The sequence below is a fragment of the Pieris brassicae genome, chromosome 9 (genome assembly GCF_905147105.1).
Source record: "Pieris brassicae chromosome 9, ilPieBrab1.1, whole genome shotgun sequence".
Taxonomy (NCBI): domain Eukaryota; kingdom Metazoa; phylum Arthropoda; class Insecta; order Lepidoptera; family Pieridae; genus Pieris; species Pieris brassicae.
The window spans coordinates 16394441-16420767 of NC_059673.1; the positions used below are offsets into that span (position 1 = coordinate 16394441).

Sequence of the window (26327 nt, forward strand, 5' to 3'; positions counted from 1 at the left end):
TTTATTTGAGTTCTCGCTTAAGTGACCCCCATTACCCTCTTTTACCCTACTGTATTTAAATAAAAAGGTAATATGTACTTCAATTTTTCGTTTTCAACTTCCGTTTAGTTTAGTGGTTATTATCAGGAAAGGCTAGATTAGAGAAACCAGTTTGAGATAAAATAATAAAACATCATCAAAATTTAATCTTTAATTCAGCAACACCGAAATGTTCACAAAAGCTTTAACACCAATTCCTAAGAGAAGTTATATAAAATTTAAAAAAAAAAAACTATTGTAATACCTGGAACGTACAAACGGAATAATTGACAATAACAGAAGTCACATTTCATTACACCAAAAACCAAACACGTATGGAGCTGCTAAAAATGAAAAGACATCTCTCCAAAGTATACATTACATATAAAAATATAGCAACAAGATTTTAATATAAAAAATATATTTTAATAAGCTCCCGAAAAATTGCGACCATAATGCTATTCGTAGTGTCTACGATATTATTAAACAATAAGATTTAATCCCATAAACGATGAATGGAAGGAATTTTTTGGCAATTAGATATGATCTACGATATGTAAGACTAATTTGTAAATTAAATGTATTAAAAAAGTAGTTTTTGGATTAATAGGTGAGCACTATCTCTAGGCCAGACAAGCGATACCGTTTGACCAATCACAAGCAAGTGATGTTCGTCTTTTGTTTCACGTTCGAAATTTAAATTTTACCACATGAAGACGGCGTTTAAATTGTTAATTGTTATAAATAAATTGTTCATTTTACAATAATATATAGAAGGAACTTCTTAACGACCTACATTTCAATATTGAGGGTGGCCTAAAGCGAGATATATTGGCACTTACGAGTTTAGTACGCAATAATAATTCATATCAACTCTATAATGTCTAATTCTGTCATAACACTCAAGACCTGCTTGTTATAATAAAAATTAGGCTCCTTTTTACAGCGCCATTAGCTATCGTTAACTCATGTTACCATTGTTACCAATTTATATGGAATAACTGCGTAACCATGGCAACAGATTTTTGCGTTTTAAAATACGGTCGTCTAATTTAGTCTATTCAATTATTTGATATATTTAGTTCAAACTTCGAAGCATTCAGTGAAACCCTTTAACCACTGATAATATGATAGTGACAGTTGTAGAAGCGATAGAAAATTCAGTGTAAGGAACACTACAGAACATAAGCCGCCATCTTGAATTTAATTTAAAAAACGAAACTGCGCTTGATTGTGATTGGCCAAAAGTATGTCCAATCAAAATCGAACGACGCAGAGTATCAGCGTTATAACAAAATTGGAGCTCACGTAAATTACTTTGAGGTTTAAATGAACGCCGATAAAAATATTTCCCAAGTTGGCACGTAATTGGCCGTTTGGCATCTATCACTAAATTACAAAAATACTGCTACGCTTTAGGTAATACTCAGAGTCGGGAGTTAGCGCTAAGTATGATTTTGTCAAATACATGGATTTTGACATACGAATGTTTGCGTTAACTCTCGACTTTGATTTTGACCCTTTAAGCCTAAGTCTACAGTAAGCTTAATCTACATCTAGAAGGTAACATGGGAATGTATATGGACTTTTGATTACTCAAGCCGTATTCGAAAAAAAAACTTATTATTTAAAAGATTTTTTCTAATTTTGGCATATTTAAAAGGGTTCAAGTTCTATCTATTAAAACTACTATCAAGAACATTCTATGGATTACATCTCAAGACCAAGACAAATATTGTGTATTTCAGAATACGGGCCAAGTCTATAAATTTTATATTATTGAGTTTACGTTGCCTTTTTTTAAATAATTCAATGTTTTAGCCACCATTTAAACCTTCAATTGTCACCATTTGTGCGTAACTTAAAACTAAAAATCACTGACATGTGTACTTTGAGCGAGACTACAGAAAATACTTGATCCAGACGGTTTATATATACCAATGCCATAGATCATAGATCACTAAAACAACATTTTTAATCTATCTGTTCGACTGTTTCTTATCTATTAAAACATTAAAAATACATTTTCTTTTACTTTACGGTTCGATACACTCGTTCTGTCTCGCGACGTATAAGCGAGTGTGTACAGCTGTCATTACGACATTGCTTACTAAAGCGCATTCAAAAAATTATAACGAAGCAAATTTGAATAAAGAATTCGACATTTTGTGCGACAGAGATAGTTAAGCATCTCTCTCTAAAGACCGATTCATCGAGTGTAATATATAATACTAAAGCTTTAAGCGCAATTTAAGAGGAATTGACGTTTTAGAACAGAGCTTTAAGAACTACAGCACTCAATACGAAACTGCTGACTGCGAAGCGATGAGCAGAGTTCCCCTTTTTCTCTTCTTTCTGAAATACATAAAATGTATTATTATAACACATTAAAAAATACAGTACAGCCTTCTAAGGTCTGATCCTCAGACCAACTTTACCATCAGACATTTTTGTCAACTTTAACCCAAAGCAATGTTTCCTGAAGATGATTTTTCTACAGATACCGGCAAACATCTTGAACACATGTCCTTGCCTGCAGAAGCGATTTTTAGATATCACTTAGACAGTGACGTATCGATCGCGTGATTGGTAAATCAGTTGACGTTTTTCCCGCGCTGTGTACGATGCGCAAACTTTCCCCCTCTCCCTTGTTTAATGCTCAAAAACTTTGCCGGTATCATACGTTGAATGCGCACACAGTCAGAAAGTTCACACGGGGTCGACCTCAGGTATGAAAGTCGTACGTTGAGGCCATTAGGCACTGCTCACAATAGAACATATACAAGAGCGATATTTAATTACACTAACCTTAATCATTTATTTTAATGAGTATAAAATACACGAAAATTTCAACGAAAGACGCACGACGTAGCGTTCGATTGTGATTGGTCAACGAAGTTACATGACGCGTCATGTTGCGTATCAACGCCTATTGGATACTATTGACCAATCACAATCAAACGTTTCGTCTTTAGTGTCACATTACCACGAGTTAATGCACCAAATACCTATAGATCTGATATCTGAGATCTGAAGCTAATTGATAATCGTTATATCACGTATGAACAATCAAAGCACTTGAATCGCGTGATACGTTCACGTACGGAACAATTTTAAGAGAAACTACAATCTGACGTTTGACACAACTTCTTACTAACTACTAACTGACGTAAGACTAATCTTAAATTATCGTGATTTATGTGTCTTTTTACTTTCTATTTTTAATGTATCATCTTTTTAGTTTAGTTTGTTTTTTTTGTTCCTGTCTAGTTTTGTCTTAATAACTGTGTATTACATGTATTTTTGCACTTGCTTACTTGCCTATCTTATGTAATTTAATACATTTTTATTTATTTTTTCTTGACTCACAGTGGCCTGGTAGAGATCGCTCGAAAGCGATAAGGCCGCCAGTTGCCCTCCTTATCATTTAATTATGTTCAATTTTTTTATATTGTAATATAACGAAGTGTTAATTAATAAATTCCGCTAGTTGGGTAAGATTCAGAGTGAAAATCTTTTTATCATGACCGACTATGGACACCGGAACTCAGAGAGCCTTACTAGTATGTTGCCGAATTATATAGGGATATTTGCTGTCATACTAAACTCAAGTCTCGTCTCCGAACCATATTACATATTACCCTGCATGTATAACGCAGTTGGTCACTTGGGTTACAATTCAGAGACAAGTTTAAGTGAGAAATATTAGTTTTGTCAAATGGTCAAAGAATTCTGCCTTATGAGATTAAAGGTCTGATTCACAACGTACAGATAAATTCTGAATAAGCTATTTATTACTATTAGGAAACACTATTGTTGCGTTTCACGGCTGTCAGCGCTATGCGTCAATTAAAGTCCATCATAAGTTATGAGTCCGAGGCAACCCGAAATAATTTATGTGTTGCATAGCTATTTGGTACTTTATACATACATTGTGAAACAGACCCTTAGTCATATTATCAACTTTTACCTATGAATGCTTTAGTACAATACATGACTGACAAGAACTTCTTAGTACAAAATACAGAACTTCTAAAACACCCACAACAATGGAATGATTATAACAAATTGAATGAAAAAATTCCCCGAAATGATTAGGTATGAACAAAAATATGGGATAATATCATTTACTCCGAGCTGAACTGAAAATCAATTTTGGCAATTTAATACTGCTAAATCTTTTGATTTGCCTTATTTCGTCACTCACATTGCCAGAAGGCTCGCAAGTGCGTCGCTGGCCTTTCAAGAATTGTTACGCTCTTTTCTTGAAGGACCCTAAGTCGAATTGATTCGGAAATACTTCAGTGGTCAGCTGGTTCCACGTGATGATGCGGCAAAAACAGCTGTTCATTGTGATATCATCTCAAGCCATTCAAGCAACAAAAACACTGTTTTTTTTCCACCTGATACCTCAAATAACAAACAAATAAACTAAAAACCATAAGTTCCATATTAAAGACGTCCCACAACCCTTTAAAACTGTAACCAGCACTCGCGAGCCCTCCGGCATGGAGTGTTCATGGGCGGTCACATCAGGTGTCAATCCTGCTCGTTTACATTTGTCCTATAAAAAACCTCCACAGTTTACAACTAGACTTTCGTGCCTTTAAGCCTCTGTAATAACGAAAACGCCCAACACACTCAATTGCCTGCAAACGTTTAAAAACAAATATGCCATAACTTACTGCTCCATGTCTCTTTTTGGCCGCGTCCCTGTCCTATTTGAAAACAGTAAGTTTAATAAAAATTAATATTATTAAACAATTTCAATGACACGGAAATTGTTAATACTCTTTAAAAAAATTAATAGATTTTAGTTTACAGGGTATATAAGAACGTATACGTAACATAGTTCACGCTAAGTCCTTCCTGAATCTCACACTGTGTCAATTTGTGAGGTTATACTTACAATGAAGTCCTTGCATGGCGTAGCTTTGAGAGCAAACTTGAAGAGAGAGTCAATGATGTTAGCTGATGTTGGTGATGGACAACCTCCAAGAGCCTTAACGACACACTTTTGGAGCTCCGTGAGTTGTTGGCATTCCTTTTGCTGAAAATGATATTAGAATACAAGCAGCAGAACATGTCTGGTCCTAGATGTCTGGAGCTAGATTTTTATTCTTTTAGAACAGTATTTCTCAACGTGTGGCCCAAGCCTCACGTTGGGCAATTGGATTGTTAAGAGGCGCTATTCAAAATTTTATTAAAATTGGAATTAGAATTTTAAGAAAACACTAATATTTAACTAATAAAAATTTAAAATTATGTAAATAATTATAAGTTTTTAATAATAATACATAGCTTCAATTCGTTTAATAAGTGTTTTCTTAACGTGTAAAGGCTATATTAACAAAAGACAATACTATTTGAATTTTAGTTAATTTAATTTTACTTTTTTTCCAAGTAATTTCTTCCTAAAACCTATCATTTAAGTTTATTAAGAGAACTTATCAATTAGACTAAGTTAGGGCATGTAAAAACTGAAGCTTTTGTAAAAATATCAACAAATGGTGTAAAGGACAAAACCGTATACCGCATTGATTTAAATACAGTGTAGACTCTATATAAACTGTGCATTTTATGGCGTTATAGAGAGTTATAGTTAAAAACGTATAGATCATCCAAGACTCCTACTTATAAGACATGGTCAACAACAGTCTACACGTGCAAGCAATCCCAATTTATAATAAAAGAAGGAATTCCTTAGAAAGTTCGTATGCATGTCGACAGTCGAATTTATTGCGGGCTAGGACAATAATGTGACAAAAGAACGTACACATCTCCGCAGTTTTTACTAATTTTAGCAACTTAAAAAGTACTTCATTACTGAATTGTTGTCGTTATTGAGTGTGGCTGTAATGCTATGTAGAGTGTATCATTGTATGGAAGACAAGCTAAACAAAACAAAGATTTCGACGCTTTAAATTAAGGAAGTTAAATCGAAGGAAGTGGACATGCGAGTTGAAACATGGAGTTTACACTGTATGTATTTTCTTTGTCGTTTACGACAAGCCTTTGGTTTGCCAGACAAGTCGAGCTATGACCAACATCGTAAGAGATCTCTCTATAATCACAAAACTATCTAATTCTATGAAAATGTTTTTACTTTACTATGTTTTATTGAGGTTAACACAACTGTGATTGATCCAATAATTTATCTGATTAGACTAATGTAAGCCAAATCATTCATTAAGATAACATAAAAATGCTATTATCTTTTATCAGTATTAACAAATATTAACGTAATATAATGATTTTTATTAATATAAGTTTGAGTATAAAATATTTGAAAATGAAATGCAACATAGTTTACCTCTTAACGGGACATGGGAGGGAGCCCGAGACAATTTAACTTCGCCGGGAATCGAACCAACATTTGTATAAATCACTAAATGTGGTTTATGCATGATAAGTATATATTTTTTACTATAAATCTAGGCAGGGTTACTATATAACTTCAAACGCAATTATAAATTTTCGTATCACAGAAATCCACAGCGGCATTTCATCATATTTATTATTCAAAGCAATAATAATTACCCCAAAAGTTATAGAAGGTATGCTGTTAGCCGTGAAGTTTCCTTCACCAACGTTCACCGAGCCGATGGTACTGTTAAAGCACGCTTGCAAGTCTTCCTGCTTCTCTTGGATGCACTCGGGTCCATTTTCAGCGATGAATACTGAAATTATTTATTCATACAGAGCTATTATGTCACTATGGAAGACATGTTACATTGTATCGAGAACGAGATGAACTATACGTCTAGCAATTTTTTGTTAGAAAACGAAAAAAAATTCTACAACCGCAACAATTCAGTGATAATGTCAATCGATTCTTAATGAGCGTTTATTATATGAACCAGATGAAAACCATTTATATAGTGCCAAATTCAAAATGTGTCAAGTGCTAAAACCAAAAATCCGTTGTCTGTAATCCGGTTTAATGACGATAGTTGAACGTGACCACGTCATAAGAAATTACTGATGGAATGGTTGCTTTTTCAAAAGAAAATTTTAATTTAATTTTATATGGATATAGAGAAGTAGGTAAATGGAAATCACAATTGAATTGAACAAGTTACATTTACGCATAAAAACAGTTATGTAATTTTTGGAGTTTACTCCTTACGAAACGATTTGAGTTATAAGGCCCGGTACGGAAATTTTATGAGGAGTAAAATCAAGTGTAACACGAAAAGTTGAGGCGTTACGTAGAAAGAGACAAACATATATATCTGTAGGATTGAACGTGTAAAAGAATGATTCCATCTCATTCTCTCTCTAAACACAATTATTATTTATATTGTTTTGTAACATACTTTATGTAATACGCTTTATTGAAGTAATATAAATAATCCGAATAATTACAGATATATGTTTGTTTCTTTTATCATTTTAGCAGATGCGTTCATTTACCCTTTTTTTCTATTCGATATATATCATAATTATTTTTCGTAAGGAGTAAACTCTAATCGTGCGTCGTAGCTGACACACACACACATTTTTTTTTTCATCGCTCACTCCAGTAGGAGAGAGACCGAGAGGCCGATTGTGCCTCTTTGTCGCTCGTTCCGCGCTCTCGCTTGCACTTCAAGCCTTAAATGGAACTCCTCAGAGGAGGCATGAATCCTGTTTTTTCGTGCAGCCGGCTCAATCGAATTATAAGACGTTGTCACGTCAAAACATTAGAACTGTTTTTCCAATCGTAAATAATCCTATTATAAATCTTTAATATTTATACTAGGAGACTTATTATATATTTAAAAGGAGGCTTTCATTCTTAATAATAAACGAACTACATATATCAATTGACCGTTGAGTGAACTGACAAAAGGTTTGTTTCATGTTAGTTCCTCGTTCCTACACTGTAATAAATCGTTAGTCTTTTAGTTATATCTATAACTGTTTAATGTCGTTTATGTGTTTGGAGTAATCTATCAGGGTTATGTGGTTAAATAAATAAATATATATTTCCTAAAAACATAATATTATCTAAAAATATTTAATTAAATTAAGCCGTTTTAATTAAATTAATATAATTTGAATTATTATTTGAGCCGGCGAGACCCACGACATCTACCACCAACCCTTCAAGCTATACATAATCATTTCAAATACCTTTATAACTACTAAAAAAACAAACCAGTGACGCTGCAACCATTTTAGGCGTAGTCCACAGATTTTTGTATCTGTATCATCATTAATCAATCAAATAGGCAAGTAGATGATCAGCCTCCTGTGCCTGACACACGCCGTAGAGTTTTTGGGTCTAAGGCAAGCCGGTATCTTCACGATGTTTTCCTTCACTTTTCGAGCTAATGTTAAATGCGCACAGAGACAGAAACTCCAGTGGTGGCCAGAAAACAAAATATAACTTATCCTTATCAGGTAAAAGTGGCAACGACAATGAAACAATAAGTTTGTGGCCCTTGGTCACAAAACAATAATCCGTTACGATTGACTACCATTTTACACAACTATAATCTATTACATTCCTTCATAACTTATGCGAAAATCAAATTCTAATTCGTTTTATTATTAATAATGTATACTACTATACTATAGATTATTATCTGTTTTTTCAGGATCTTGTATACTACGGGATTATTTTCGATATGACGTACTTGTGTGTATATCTATGTAACCAGACAATGATAAAAGAAATAACATTCATAAATATTCATTATTCACCGAACAAGGTTATTATAAAGGTTGGGTCGAATAAATTCAAGGATATTAAAGTATTCTTTATAAATTTTCATACAAAATATATTAAATTGTTGTCATCAAAACGTGATTTTAATTTAAAAGTTTACGAGCAGCGCATGCAAACTAATTACATTATTAACAAGGTCAAAAGAGCTAAAACAATTATTTCCTCTTTCACGTATAATTTGGATTATTTTCCGTTTTAACTGGAAAATACCGTTTATAAAGTAATAAATGCAAGAAAAGCGCTTTGTCAGGTTTCAGAACACTTTCTTCGAGGACTCAAAATCTTAAAAATCCATTTTGTAAATTCACAATAAAACAACATATTTACAACAAATTAAGACTTTCGAAAATACATATAGGATAAGTTTTTCAAGCAAAAACTAATTGTAATGACAAAATCGTGTGCATCTTCCGTGACCAAAGGTCAATCGTTAATTATAGGGAAACCATATTATAGGTTAAAAACACTTATCTAGCTTGTGGCCTTCATGATTCAAGGAGAATCAGCCGTCATCAAAAGCCCTGGCTTCGAATCCCAGCGTAATATTTGTTTGTCTCTCTGATTCATATTAATACACACAGCATCACAACCTTTTTTCAACAGTTTCTTGACAAATTTGTTTTTATTTATATTTGAATTTTTTTAATATGTATGTATTGTATGTTTAAAGTACATAAACAATCACTGTACACATATATATAACCCTGTTAAATACACGCAAAAATTGATTCCATTACGAGAATAAACTCCCCACTTGATTATCTCCATTAAAACGAGGTTTGTCGAACCACATTAAAAAACCAAATTAACCATATTAAAAATTACAAAACCTTCTTAAAAATTCACCCACACACATCCCTTACCAACAATAGATTTTCGCATTTCCTTTTGAACGATCTCTGCTGAACAGAATTACATTAAATAAAAAAAAATCAATTCTTTTATGGAAAGAATTTTTCTAAAGCAAGTAACAATTCTGAATTAATAAACGCTCACTTAGCGTGACATGACAAAAATGTATTGGGTTTGACTTTATTATTTAGCGATTCAACGAGATTAGCGATAAGTATCCTGTACGTCCGTAATGAGTCTCGATTCTGAATCTAACGCTAAGAGATCACCATTTGTTACTAAATTTTTTCCAAGACCTAGATTCCCATACGTTATTTTCCATGTATATATGTGTTAATTAAAGACGTTGCGCAATTTATTTTTATCGATAACTGGCACATGTAGTACCAAGATTTGGTTTACACTGCATCAGACTTATAGTATAAGGTTTACTCCTAGTTTGAAGACAATACAGCAATTCACAGATAACATATGACATTAGTGACCTCGTCGATTATGTGACAAATGTATGTCAACAGTTCAAAGTCCTTAGAACAACAGATTTGTTGTTTATTATCCTTTATTATATAAAAAAAATTCAAGGTATTATATTTTTTAAATCACGTTAATTTAGCCTTCACATCAATGGCATTTTGTTTTAATATGTCAAGTGAAGCAAGCAGTGCGTAATGCTTACAATTTTTTTGTAACCAAAATTTGTTCTTGAAACCGTTCGCCCGCTCTACGCCATTGATTTAGGAACAAAAACTTATGTATTTTCTTCCCATTTAATATTGACGTTGACGATTCATAACACACGCTCATCGGTTATCGGTAATTTTTACTTGTCTCTGCCGCAGGTATGTACGACAAAGCCTAAACAATTCCTCTTAAACATCCAAGCTTTCCTTGTAGGTCCTACTTGTGCTCCTCATTCCTCCGTTCTACATGGCGAAACCACCTAAGCATTCCCTTTGATATCCTTGTCACTACAGTCTCTTTTAATCCACACTGCTTACGTATCTCACTATTACTTATCCTATCAATTAACACCACACATAGTTCTTCTTAACGCTATAATTTATTCTACTCTCATTCTCTATCAAAATTCATCTTATAAAACAAAAGACTGTAGCCTAATCATGTGTTTAATATTATTCTAGAGTGTTCATCAAAACTTACGTGCAATACGATCGCCTTCCTTGAAACAAATAAAATCTGCAAGTTGTTCCGTAATATTGTGAACAGTCTTCATACTCTGCTGCTCATCTTCTGCAAGGCAAGGCTTTACCGCATCTGTCATGTTGCTGAAGCAGACTCTGAATGACGGTGTTTTGTCGCAGTACCTGAAAGGAGAATTTAGTGTAAGACAAAGCTAGACTTTTTAATACGGGAAACTGTGCCTACGTGACTGCCACAAAAGGACCGCAATTCATGGACTCATATTTTCTTAGACGATGCGTGGGAGTACAATCTTTTTTAAATACTTGAATATCGCATATCCTTGGAAAGACTGATGACAACTTAGATTGTTCGTAATGCAAATGGCTAACTCTTCTGTGCGTTACAACTGTAAACCTATGCCTTTGAACTTGACATTGGGTCCGTAAGTATAGTTTAATATTTAAATTTTAAACAATGTTCTCATGGCATTCGCTGATTGCAATTAAATAATTTAAAAAAAAACGGTATAAATATGTTTAGTTTCCTATCGAATAGCTGGGACATAGGTTTTACTTAAAATAGTTTTAATATAAAAACTTAGTTTTATTTAATTATGCGTAAATATTTCTTATGTACTTTACAGTATTATGTTAGTGATAATATTTATTTTAAAATGTACACTATTAATGAGTTATATCTACAGTTAACACTGTTAACTGTGGCTCACTAATAATATTGTCAGTTTCATCGTACGTCAAGTCAGAGTACGTAATTCCACCCGTATAGCCCTGACGTCCGCTGTTCTACAGTTTCAGAAGTTTCTGCCGCGTACCACCACTATGTGGAACCAGCTGCCCACCGAAGTATTTCCGAACCAAATTAACTTAGGGTCCTTTATGACAAAACTTTAAAAGGCCGCCAACGCACTTGCGAGCCTTCTGACAATGTGAGTGTCCATGGGCGGCAGTATCACTTAACATCAGGTGAGCCTCCTGCCCGTTTTTCTTCTGTTACATAAAACAAAAAAAAAATCCGAAACGATTCGAATTGGGGGCCTTCACAAATAGGGCGTAACAATTCTTAAAATGCCGGCAACGCACTTGCGAGCCCTCTAGCTTTGAGAGAGTCCATGGGCGGCGCTATCAATAAACATCAGGCGAGCCGCCTATCCACTTGTGCCGTTCTTAAAAAAATTACAAAAAATCTCAATACTATATTAGTTAAGATAAAAAAATCCATTTATTCACAATTAGTCGCGGGAAAACCCAATGTTACAACATGACGCACACAGCTTTATATTTTTATATAACTTACTTTTTGAATACCTCATCTACTTGTCCCTGAGGTTTGGCTTCTTCGATCTCTTGCTGTAGCTTGCTCGGGTCAACCAGAGCGGAGATACAACCTTGGAAGCTTTTGAATGCCGACTGAAAGTATTATTTTTTTTTAAGGGAACACAGGAACGATACAGTCTATTGCAGTTATACAGAACAATTGAAATGATTTGAAAAACCTAAAATTTGTACAATTGAAAAAAAAACATTAAATTTGAGCTCAAGAAGTGCAAAACTACAAGACATAAAGTTACGTAGACAAAACTAATAGCACAACGATATTACTTAATCAAAAAGAAAAAAGAGCGTTTTTTTTTAATGAACAAATTTCACAGAGCATGCAGTCAACAATCTACAAACTCCACTTAAATTATACGTTTCTAACCTAAATTAATTCAAATCTAATAGTTTCCATTAAAATATATTATATTGGTATATTTAAATTTAAAAAAATATTACCATATTTAATTGAACTTTTAATATTAGGGATGCTCTGAACTAACGGTGAAGAAAATCTTTTTTTGTTACAAATCATCATATAATTAATATAATTATTTTATATGTATTTTATCAATAACTCCGATCAAAGCATTTCTTTTAAACGAAATTTATTTTTCTTATATCCTATTTGATGCTATTTTCTGCACGCATTCTGTCATTGTTATGTCAAACGCCATAAGGTTACATGAAAAAAATTTGAATGAAATGAAATAACAAATTGCTAGTCAGGATTACTTAATATGGTGGTTAAGTATTCTAATTTCTCTTCTTACATAAGAACCTTCTCCTGACAATAACAAATACAACAAAAAAAGAATTAGCGAAATCGGTCAAGCCGTTCACGCGTGATGCCGTGACCAGGTGAAATAGGGATTCATTTATATATATATATATATAGATTATTTAAAGGACATGTAAGAATCTGTTTAACTTCAGAATTATTATTACACTCCTAATCAAAAAGACCACCAGAAACTTATATATGTATAATAAATTATTTGTGTTTAAAAATTATTTAATTCAAAAACAACTCGTTTAGAAAAGATCCTCCCAAACACCATATTAGTAGGTATAGAGAAAATATTTGTATTTTGTAACGACAAAACTTTTAAACTGGACCGTTTCGAACATTCCTGTACAGTCTCTACTCTACTCTGTTAGTCAAAGGAGTAGCGAGACCCTACCCACTAAAAACACTTCAGCCCTGCCACGCATCACACGCCCTTAAGATGGGCCCTCGTGATTTCCAAGGAATTCAGCCTTTTCCGAGGTTGTAAGTAATCGTTGGCATGCTTAATTATCCTAGAGTAACATAGACTACAGATAATTATTTATTTATTAACACCTCGTTACACTACAGAAAATAAAAAAAAAATTGAACATAATTAAATCAAAAGGACGGCAACTGGCGGCCTCATCACATCGAGCGATCTCTTCCAGTCTACTATTTACTTAAAGGCCAACCGTGATAACTTAACATTAGTTAAGTTAAGTTAAGAGTGTCCATCGGCGGCGGTATCACTTAACACCCTGCTATGTCTAATGTAATGTTAATTATAAGCTCATATATTAAACGATTACAGCCAGTTGATTCATTTAACATATATTTGAACCTATCTATAACCGGCAACGAACATACCTAGTGCGAAGTCAAATTATTGACCAAACCTCACTTCCGGAACTTCGCTATACACCAAGTAAAGAATTATAATATTTTCTTTGAACTACGTTAAATATGCACAAAGCTTTTTCAAACCTAGGTTGCTTGACACTTGAGCGATCGGTATTTCGCTTTGTAGCTATTTAGGTCAGGCGTTCAAGTACTAAATTCATTTAAAACTGATACAATCGGAGCACGGAAAATCTGCGAGAAACCTGAAAAGATTTTCGTTTAAAAAGTTTGATTAAGCCTTTTCAAGACGTAGTTTATCATAACATCGTAGTTTGTATTAAGCTTATTCTCTATGTATAATTCGTCATCGTAAATTAAATATATCAATATACTAAAGATATAAATACATAATACAGTAAAACCTGGATAAGCCAGAGTTTAAGGGAGAACAATCTTATTCTCGTTTATAGAGGTTTTTCACTAACCCGAGTTACTTGCTATTGCAGGTACATGGGTAGAGCTTCTATCTTATAGATACGCAGTAACAACAAGTACGAATGTAGAAAATATGTAATGTATAAGTTCCACGAAAGTTAATAATAAGTCATAATATAGCAGATGTTAAATTTGTTTTGTTATATGTTGAAAGACAATTTTTTTAACTGGATTAAAGATACAAATATCTTATTATAAACTTATAATTATTTAACATAATTTTAAATTAAAACAATTCCGACATTTTGCGTGGTTTACAGGGTGCGTGGTCACGGTGACAAAAGGTGTTGAATGTCAAAAAGAAAGTTGTATTATCTGTATTTATTTCCCCGGAGTTGGTATCGACTCGACGATTGGGTTTTTGCAGAAATGACTCACGGTGTCCTGTATTTTCGCGGATTATTATTTGTTATATGTTACTGTACTCCTATGTGTGTATCTTTTATGTATGTATGTATTTTTATTGTAGCGATAGTTCCTCCTAAATATTATAAATAAATAAAGCTCGACTGTCGCTTATAGAGGTATAGATACCAGTCTCACTTACGGAGGTCCATGAGGGAATAACAAGTCTCTCTTACAGAGGTTTCTGTTTCAATACTAGCTCCCAAAACATACGGGTTTTGGGAGCTTAAAATGACGGATCCCCATCTATTACTCTCGCTTATAGAGGTTTCTCACTTATCCAGGTTTGTCTGTATATAGAAAAAGGTTCAAACATTTACTAAAGGAAAACTTCAATAAAAAAATAAAAGTCGTTTAAATAAGCAATACCTGATTCAGCCTGTGTTGAAATTGAGAGTATGTACGTGAGAGTATGTACGTAAGGGTATGCATATGGGGTGTGCTTATGAAGCAGGTTTAGCGCCATATTAATATACAACAGTGGCACTACGTTATATATAACCTAAAACGTTTCTAACAGGCAAGTAGGCAAGCCTTTTGTCCAAGGCACGACGGCGTGTCGTGAACCCAAAGGGTTATGCCGGTTTCACGATGATTTACTTCACTGTACGAGTGTTAAATTTGAACCGACCGAAATTCCATTGGTACTGGACGATCCTACGACGTCATGAGAGTCACACGCTTTCACAGATCACATAACTGTATTTGTTTGTGATTAATGTTTGTAAAGTTCCAAAAGCTAGTAAATAAATAGACCTTATGCATCGACGATTGCATGTGATACTTTACAATTTTGATCTGTATTTTAAAACTGTGTAAACTTTTCAATCACAGTGGACTTTCTGTCGATGTGGGCATTTAACATTCCCTCGAACGGTCAAGGAAACATCGTGGCTTGCCTTAGAACAAATTTACTTGCATATTATATTGACAAATTATCGTGAAAAGGATTCATAAATCTGAGGCCTAGAAGTAAAAAGGTTGTAGCGCCAGTGATTGTTATTAGTATTAAACTTTACAATTAGATAAAAGTACCAAATATTTGACCTTAATAACCATTAATAATCTAATTGAAGAATTGCTATCAAAATCTTATCACTAACGATATCATAACATCCGTTTAATAAATATATATTCATTAAGTTATTGATTCTTTTCTTTGTATTCGAATGTAGAGCGTAAATAAAATTGTTTTTTCTCTACAAATGAGTAAAGTACAATCAAGGTAAATTATAATTGTCTAAAATAAATAGTTATTTATGTATTATATTGTAGGACGCTGTAAGTATGTAAATGTATTTATTTATTAACACTTCGTTGCAGAAACCAGATACAATTGACATAATGAAATGAAAAGCTGGCGGCCTTATCGCTTTCGAGCGATCTCTTCCAGGCAACCACTTATCTAATAATAATGTACAATAAATTATTGCAAATATTAACTTATTTGTTAAATAATTATAAAAGTGCCTAATTCTACGTAATGTAATTATACAATCTTTCTATCAGTTATTTATTTGTAATTGCTTTAACTGAGAGACTAGAGGAAAATCTATTTCATGACGCAATTAAAATTACCTATGTTCAAGGTTAAAATTAATTTATATGATTTTAAATATTGCAATTTACATTTATCTTTAACAAATACTATTTTGTAAACTACGTGCAAACTTTAATTATCCTAGTAAAAGTTTTCGTGAAGCCTTTCTATTATATATGAGTATGGGATCAGTCATATGTATCAGACACACGCCATAGATTTTTTTAAGTTGACATCCTAGAACTGAGTAGACGAACTACACGGTTTTCACGGACGAATGTCACCACTGTGTAGTAGTCTCTTAACCAAGTACTGGTATACTTGGTAATATCATCACTCTGCGGATCTTGGAGAGGTCATGACCACCCTCCAGTGGCCTGGACGGAGTCTCGTTTTATCAGTAATTGATAATATTACAAAATAGGTTGCTTGCTAACATACCCTGCTACATAATAAATACACAAACTTGTATCTAAATGATACAAATGTACCACCCGTGACTCAGATCCATACCTGACAAAGTGTTACTGGGATTTTGACATTACTAAATGCTAGTGCTGGAAGTCTGCCTGACACACAACAATGAATATTTACGTTACGCTTTTATTTACCTCAAAATAACATCTAATTAATAAATAATAAATTTAATTATACTAACAAGGTCTTGTACAAGTTTCTTCGTTAAAGGCAGATGAAGGGCACAAAAAACCGGTAAAGTGACCTATAAAGTTCCTTCCCCTTTCGAATTACCACATGGTCGCACGTCAGGGCTATTGGATGTCGTTTAACGATGTTAAAAAAATCACAAAAACAGAGTTATTTTAAGTCGTCTGAAAATTAATCTGATCCACCTATAAACATTACTTTCTTAAACGTCCTACAGAAATATCCTACTCATATTTTAAAAATAACCGATTTTGATGAAACTCAGACTTTTCCCTAAGTTTTTATATTTATACCTTATTTGAATTATAATATATTTAATTTCTGAGATTAGTGAACAAACTACACGATTTAGCACACGCTAGGAAGTAAATGGAATAAAAAAGGTGAAATTGATAGTATCCTTAGTTTATTTATTTATTTGGAAACAAAACAGATACATCTAAACAATAAAAAAAGTCTAAATAAGACATAAAATATCCACAAAAACACATATAAAAATGTGATACAGAGCAAAGGAAAACAAAACAAAACAAAATTTATAAATACGGACAACGACAAACATACCTGTAGCTATAATAAAGACGAAAGCTACAAGGATTAGGACATTAACAGTTGTTTTAAATTATTTTCAAATGAAGCAGTAGAAGAGTGCGAAAAAGGGTCGATGTTATTGACAGAATCTAAAGCAGAACACATCCTGTGAAAAGGCTCGCGGAACCCAATGCTGGTCTTGGGAGTCGAAAGGTTAAAAGTTCTGTGGGAGCGTAAGCGTTGAATGGGACATTGAATGTTATGAGTTCTAGAAGATCTAAACAAGTTATTTTACGCATTTCTTACAGTGACATAATCTACCAAATTACTTAAATTAAAGTCACTAACAGAACACACTTCTTTTCTTAATGAATACAAAAAGATCGTGGACAAGAAATGAGTACAAAACGAAATATTTTCAGCCTCCTGCAGGGTGTAATGAATATATTCTTTTACGTTGTCATGAATACTTGAAAACTGAGTTTATATATTTCCACGTTAATGTAAAAATCACGAATTAAATCTATATAAATAGACTTTCAAACCGCTACCAGCACTCCCGTATCCCGTCTACACTTTCACTGATAATTTTTAACCTTTGAGTATTATTATTCAGTTATAGTTTCTCCTTTCCTATTGCGCGTTATCAAATAATGCAAAATTACGACACATCATTAAAGGTAGAGCCGAACCTTTACAATTTTTGAAATTATTGTAATTTCGCGGTTTTTATTTCATTTTTCTTAACATATTTCTTACAGATTTTCGCATTCTAGAGGATTCGATTATACCCGGAATACGACCCTGTAAGAACTATCCGAAACGATTTTAGTCGAGGCCCATGTGGGGCAGATGAGCAAATGCATTTTCATAGGATTTTCAAAAATGTTTCTTTTCAAACAGAATAATGTTTCGAAATCTTTCCTAAATAAGGCAATGGCCAAATGTAAGTGTGTTAAACTACGGGTCAAAGCTTAAGTCACATCAAAATATACCTCCTAGCAACCAAAAGACGAATAAATTTATGTAAATAGCGATCAAATAGTAGAAATTTGAACCGCAAGTCTTCAAGGTCATTACTTAAGTACTAGGAGACTAGAAGGCACAAGAGTTGAATAACATTGTATTACAAATCACGCAACGCACTCGTTTTTTGGCGGAGTCGTTTTACCGACATAAATGAAGGTTCTTTTGTCGAATATGTTATTTATGATACTCGATAATTAGTTGTCGGCAAAACGGAATATTATTTCGTTTCGTATATCACCGTAAATTATAAATATAAATTGTGATTTCTTTCACAATTAGAAGCATTTAATGTAAAATTAGAAGCATTTAATGTATATTTCTTTTTTACTGACGTTCATAAGTGTACATTGTGTTACCTATATGAATAAATGATTTTTTACTTTGAATTTAAGGTAGTGTTTTTCCGTTAATATCGCGAAATATTTTTTTAAACGGTATTTTCAATTTCAATATGCGATATGTGCTAATGCTCACGCATAAACACAAAAAAATATGTTTTATGTCAGCCTTGACGCCGAATCCAATTCAGTATACGCTGTATATATAAAGTCAAATAAAAAGTAGTCAATGAAAAAAACACATTTTTAAAGTTAGTTAGCTTAAAAGTTACGATAGCTAAGTTAGTTTTAATATAGCTGGTGACGATTTCAAATAAGAATAAAACTCCTGCTGCTCAAATCTTCGCGCGGTTTCTCAAAACGGGACAATTTTGTGTCCCACAGTTTATTTCGGGGACACCAGGACTCGTAATTGAAGAAAGGGACTGTCCCGTTAAAAACGGAACATCTTGTCAAGTTATGTATACAGCAGTCACAAAACTCGGAAGATAGTTATAATAATAGTAGTTAGTAATAACATTTGGTCTAAGCAGGATGTTTACAACTTAATAGGTATTATAAACACTTAGTCGGTAGGTACAAGCTATAACATTGAACTGTGACCGTCTAAAGTCCAATTAGCATGATTACTTACATAATTATAATTTAATATATAGGTAAATTTGAAATAGATAGCATGGTAACACAAAACAATTAATATTTCCCTGTGACGGGAAAAAGGATCACCACAAGCGTTAATCAGTAAGGAATAAATACGGATTATTATGGGCTATAAGATTGATAAAAAAATGTGTATGAGAGAGTTATGTAACCTAACATTAGTTAGGTTATATATGTATATTAGTTAATGAGATGAGGTGTTAACAATCATCTTACACTTGTAGCCAATAAATTGTAAAACGTCAGTTTTGGAAGTGATAAATGAGCCCAGTAGTTCCCTTTTGTCCAATATCGTCATCACTTATAGTCCTTATAGGTAACAGATGTGTCACTAAATTTATAGAACTCGTCACACTCCATTACGCCTAATTTTATGACGTGATAGGCTCTTGTTTTAAATGATTAAAGACAGTTGACTAGTTTCAAACAGTATTCAGTATTTGAATATCCCTCCAACCAACGCTACCGAACCTAACTTTTTTTTAAAAAAATTTTTATAGAACAGGGGGCAGACGGACAGGAGGTTCACCTGATGTTAAGCGATAGGACACTCAATGCCATAGGGCTCGCGAGTGCGTTGAATTGGTACGCTGTTTTCTCGAAAGACCCTAAGTCGAATTGGTTCGGAAATACTTCAGTGGGCTGCTAGTTATACATAGTAATCTGTAATCTCGTAATCTGTATAAAACATGGATTTAAGAGTTGTGGAGTAAAATAACCTGTAAATATTCATTAATTTATCAATTTTACAATTTTATACGTCAGTCACGTGACACGAAACGGTCACAGATAAGTGCAAACGCTGAAAAGACATGCTTATTTATTTATCTTTAGGGAAACATGACAGACACAACAAATATATAACAATTATAGAAGTGTTCTTAAATTGTTATGCAGATAAGATTTATTTGAAGTAACGGTATGAGTAGCACAAATGAAAAAAAATGAAAAAATAATGGACACGAAATGTAAACACACTTTATATATACTATAATAGTACATATATAAAAGACAAAACAATTGGAGCAACGATTTTGAAAAAGCCTTTGAAATCAGTTAGTGCATAAGGAGTGCGGAGAATGCCAGCTTGTCCGTTCAAATTTCTTAGGGTAGTGAAAAACTAAAGAAACCCAGATAATGTATGACTCATAGCGTAACATAAGAATTTTTAAGAACATAGACAATTTTTTTTTTTTAGTGTAATCAATTAAAGTTCGGCGTTGACTATGCGAAAATGTCCTTGTAAATAACGTCTGAATGACAATTAACGCACCGAAATCCTGACGTTTGTTTACGTGTGTCACAGTGCGACGCCATTACACGAAGTTATTTTGGCGGGTTATAAATATTAAGAATATTTTATGCCAAAGCCTTACAGAACTTAACAGATTTGGAAAATATATAAGTTCCATAGTCACTAATGAATAACTTGACTTGTCAGATCGGCCATTGACGGTCGTTCTCATTAAAATAAAAAACTACGAGTCGTTATAGTTAAGATAATGTTACCATGCGCTGGTAAAAGGCGATAAGGTAAAACTATTCCCAGCAATAAATCAGTCGCCACTCGAGAGTTTGATGGTTTTCAATGAGTTCTTTCATCAATGTTTTGAGTTGGATAATTCATGGGATTGTTTTTAAACTATTTTCAAGAACTGGAACAAATACTCATTGTTTAAACAACTACAATATATTTTTATACATAATATACACAGTAAAGTATTGTTTTATAATGTCTGTAAAAAAAACAGTAACGTAACCTTTTATGGTTTGGGCCTCAAATGTCTACATCTGTTTCGTGATCAATGGAAAATTTACAATTAATTTAACTTTTTTCATACGTGTACTTTACCTATATGAATAAAGTTATTTTTAGTTTCAGTTTGAATATATAAACATCTATTTCTTATACACTTCCTAAACTAGCTATAAGTTATCAATATTATAGTAGTTCAAAATACATTAACCAAATATCAATTAGCCGAATAAAAACCCAACAGTCATTATGTTGTTAAAACGTGAAACTAAGAAACCCATGATTTGTATGACACATAACGTAACATTAGAATTATTAAGAGCATAGACAAGATATTCTAGCAACTCAGAATAAACTGCGTCTCACGTTATTTACAAATCTTAAACCATGTTCGTCAATTTTATCGTATCGTACTTTAACGCATTTGTGCAATACTTGCGCCAGATTGCTCTTGCTGGCGTTAAGTGGGACTCTAGTTCTTTGACCTATCCAGTAACACCTGACAGGTGCCTTCCACCGCGAAGTGGTCTCAGTATTCAGGAATAATATAAATCTATTACGTAACATCAGATTCAACTGTAAATAAATCAATTTACATGAAATCGTAAACTTAACCGCACGACTGCGATTCGTGACTCCAGCAGACCTTTTATCATATATAAAATTTGATAAGCCCATATCACCATGTGTATTATTTACCTGCAATGAACTGCCGGTGTAATTTTTCAATAACCGTCACTCAGCGGTCATCAGGCCTTCCCCTGCATTGACTTATACCATTGCTATAAGCGTTACGAATATTTACGAGCGTTCCCACCGTTAATTTTAAATTTTTATTGCATGTATATGCCAGTGACGGATTGGCCGCAGCAAGAGTAGCAAATGCTACAGGACTCACGAATTTCGGGCACCGTGCTCCAACGCCTTCTTGACCGTAATCAAAAATATTAATTTAGATAGGAGCGTAAAATCTTGCATACCGTTAACGCGATGTGCTTAGGGTTAACTTAAACTCGATTTCATCGTAAAAATAACTACGTATTTAACGATCTTTTTAACGTTAATGTTCTAATGATTAAGTTTAATCGATATATCTGCTAAACCACACTTCATTTCACCTTCCAACGGCAAGATTGTAATATGTTTTTACTTTTTATTCAGGTATCCATTTGTTTTGACGTTTTACTTTTTTAATCGATTTTTATATAATATCGATAATCATTTCGAGAAAACAAGAACGAACTACTTAAATTCGATTATTTCCGACACAATACAATCTACTGTCGTTGGTTGATTCATTATTAAATATAGATTCATTGTATGAATGAATATAGCCGACCTTTTTTTGAATCGATTATCATATCGACTATCATATGGACCGTTTGGCCCTTGTTCTATAAAAAAAAAGTTTCAAAAAAAGTCGGGTAACTTAAAAATGAATTATTCTAATTATAAAATAACGTTATTTAATTAAAAATGACACATTTTATGTTTCGTCGACATGAAATTTTCTTGAATATCTTTCCGTTATAGAACAAAGCTGTCCTATCAAAACACGTAAGCGAGTATTTTAATGTTCAGAGTGTTGCTAAAATTACAGAAGTTGCATCTCTTTGTACATATGATACAATAGTTTCTGATAAAGCTACAAGTCAAGCTGTGGTTGGCATATACAGCAAATTTTCATAATTTAGCTATATCATGTTCTAGCCAAAGAAAAGTTAAAAGCACAGCTGGTCCTCTCGATCTAGAGTGTTCTAGCTAAAAAGTGGTCGAGGCATATTATTACTTGATTCTAATGTCACTACAGTTTCAAGTCAGAAACAAAACAGTAAAATATATTCCAACGATATTGGTGAATGGCCGAGTAACTTTGAAAAGATTGAAAAAGGAAGCAGCGAACTGCAACTTATGAATAGTGATTGTTTTGAAAATTTACGAAAATGCAAAATAAGCCACGATTGTGGCCTAAGTCATTTATCACCTTTATACATAAACTAACGAATAAAACCCACGTCAGGGACTGGTTGTTCGAAACCAAAGGATGATGTTTCTGTTTTGTTTAAAAAGTTACGAATTTAGATAGTTCATCTCATCCGTCTAATAAAATCGTGATGATGAAAGTAGATTGCAACGTTCTCTTGCCATATACGTTGTTTGCTCTCCATGTACAGAGTCAAACTTGTGTCACCACTCGGGTCTGAACGTCATGCACATCCCTTTTTTTCTGCCATCTCGAAAAAAGTGGTTGACTAGAAGGTATTTTTTTTTTGTGTTTTTAGTGTTTAAAAATTCTGCAAACATGAAGTGCCTTATAGTTTGATTTAATAAAATGTAGATACTAATGTGTGTAATTGTACTAATGTACATTAATCTATTATGAACTCAAAGTTCATTAACAAATTAAGCAGGCAAAAAACCAAGAAATAACAAATACCAGTTTGAAGTCAAGTTATTTTTAAACACCATTATATTAAGTAACTAAATATACAACAATTTGATCTTGTCTTCAAACAAAGAAACATATTTGTAATCCTAACTACCAATTGACATTTTGAATTAATCTGAATCTATTAGTTAAAAAGAAACTAATAAGCATAGTAGTGTTTTCCTTTCTTATGTTTGAATTTCCACTTTAGTAAAATGTTATGGATATTAATAGAGATTAGATATTTTTCTTAGACTGCATCTGACAAATAACAACAAAATTATGAATCCTTATTGACTTACATTAGAAAAAAATACCAGGGTACTAATGCTACTATACTACTACTACTGAAGATTTTGATAGATTAAACACTGAGAGTTAGATAAGTAGTCAAATTTTATAACAACTTTCTAATGGCTTACCTATCATTCAGTGAGACATTAATATTATATATAATCTCATAAACCCTCAGTGGGTTAAGGTGTGCTATGTTTCTGCCTGAACCAAGATGGCTGTTTTGTAAACTTTATAATTACAAAAGACTCACCTCAGCATTTTCATAAGCTTGAAGTCCACCATTCTTTTCACATTTCTCTTTGAACAGCTCCGTTGACTTGTTTTGAATGGCTTCAATTTGTTTCTGATCAACTTTACCTTGCAATTCTGGTGGCAAGGCGTTAATAGCATCACCAATAGATCTTTCGGTTGACTGACATGATGCCAAACCTAAAACATGTAAATCAAAATCTATAAAATGTCAAAATGATTTCTACAAACATATTTAAAGAATTACTCAGTGTTTTTTTTTTACTTTTACTATAGTATTTTATATTATTAAAATATTGAAGATGTAGTAAAATAATTTATAGTCAATTTAATTCAAGATATTGAATTGATATATATTAATTGAAAGTTTATTAATCTTTCATATGCTTTATTACAAGTGTATTATTTACTATTGCCATTATTAAGTTATGTAAATCAAACGTTAAGAATACAGTATAAATCAATATAAATTCAGATATTTTAATAATGTCTTGGATCACATTTATTGATTTTTGCGCTATTTAGAAAAGAGTGGGTAGTTTTTATTAAAATATATTTAGTAATTATATAAATAATTACTATACAGTATAAAATATTTAAATCAACTTACCAAGTATTACAAGAATTAAAAAATAGTTGACAAACATTATTAAGTATTAGCAAAGTTGTACGTTTGTTCAATTATGATATAACACTCGTAGAAATTTCAAAACAAATTAAACCGGTTCCGTTTTTAAGCACTGTACTAAAAATACCAAGGTAATAAATTGAGATGTCTAAGGACGTTGCTATCGTACAAATTTTACCTTATACCTTTGATATATATAATAATTAATAACAACACAACGTACAGTGAACCATTCAACAGACAATGGCACTAACGATCGATCGACATTCCGAATTCAACTGATTTTGTAATTGAAATTTGAAAAGCAAAAATATGTGGTATGTGTCACTGTCAAATACCGATGACAATTCTGTTGTCTTGACAACTAAAACTTGACAGTACAGTATTGAGAATTGCCAAAGTGATAAAAAACCGTTTTTGATAGTAATATTTGTGAGTATGAAGAAGATATTGGTGACCTCGACCGTATTTTCTATTCTTGCACCCAATATGAGCGCATACCTTCTTTCTGTATTCCTGACATTTGCTACATGTTCCGTTTCTGACGAAAATCTCCTGCCATTTGCTTTATTCTTTATTGTATTATAATGTCAATAATAATATTAAGATGTAATATGTTTATGTACATATTTTGTTTTTAACTAGGTTATCCCTTTGTCTTTTTTTATGTATTTATTTATTGTTTCTCGCGTATAATTTCTTAACCTTTTACTTGAAACTGTCATAAGGTTAAAGGTTGCCATTTTACAAAAAAAAAATTCGTTGGCATTATTAAATATAATAACCAAGACGGCTTTATGATCCGTAGCACTCCAGTCTATGCATATAAAATTTGAGAGATTATATTTCACTAGGCAAGCAACATAAGGACCTTAAATCATCATAGCTATTTACAAGATAACAAGTCAATAGCAGCATTTTTTGTACTCAATTTAGCATAGAAAATATACTTATTTAAAAAAAACGTCAAGACAATAATTCTTTCACCTTCTATAAATTTCAGTCACTTAAAATATGATTGTGAAACAAATCAACAAATCTAATTTAGATTTAAGAAAAATAATTATTAATATAGGTAATATTATAACGACTATTAGTAAGAAAACGTATAAAATTTTTATAATAGCTGACGTACCTGCGTATTTTAGTTGGTTTTCAGTTTGATGTTCCTGATATAGTATAATCAGTTGAATTTTTATACATCAAGATTATGTATAAAAATTCAAATTTTCTATGCATAGTCTGGAGTTGTACGGATTATTAAGTGATGACAGATAGGTTAGAAGGCCGCCTAATTCATGGTTATTTTTTATAAATGTCTCAAAACTGAACAGTTCAATAAATTAAATAATGGAGCAGGATAAAGAGATAGATTAAAGAGCGAAGAGCCACAGGAACTAGAGTCTGTCTAATGAAAGAAGATAATTGTATTATTTAAAAACTTTCGGATGGCAACAATTTTGACATAGATGCTCAAGTTCTAACATTGATTGCTGGAATTAAGAGAAAACATAGGATTTACTGGATATCAGGAAACCCTTTGCCGAATATTATTATGAATTTCAGAAAAACAAAAATGAATGTTCTTCGTTAATTGTGCGCAATGACATATCTGCCTGGAGACGCTCTA

At 32.6% G+C, this 26327-nt stretch overlaps 1 protein-coding gene across 4 annotated transcripts; it reads right to left on the reverse strand.

Moving 5' to 3' along the window:
• Nucleotides 1–1802: 1802 nt before the first annotated feature.
• On the reverse strand, nt 1803–24991 carry LOC123714040 (27 kDa glycoprotein-like). Of its 4 annotated transcripts, XM_045668073.1 has the most exons (10): nt 24883–24991; nt 24680–24814; nt 24071–24249; nt 12044–12156; nt 10748–10911; nt 9598–9633; nt 6559–6698; nt 4928–5068; nt 4704–4736; nt 1803–2373 (listed from the first exon to the last, which is right to left on the reverse strand). In XM_045668073.1, exons 2-10 carry the CDS (start codon nt 24714–24716, stop codon nt 2287–2289), a joined length of 930 nt encoding a protein of 309 aa, XP_045524029.1. In that variant the 5' UTR covers nt 24717–24814; nt 24883–24991; the 3' UTR covers nt 1803–2286. The 4 variants fall into 4 exon arrangements, with proteins under 4 accessions (XP_045524029.1, XP_045524028.1, XP_045524032.1 ...); XM_045668072.1 differs by having other exon boundaries at nt 24680–24984; XM_045668076.1 differs by lacking the exon at nt 4704–4736 and having other exon boundaries at nt 24680–24984.
• Nucleotides 24992–26327: the final 1336 nt, after the last annotated feature.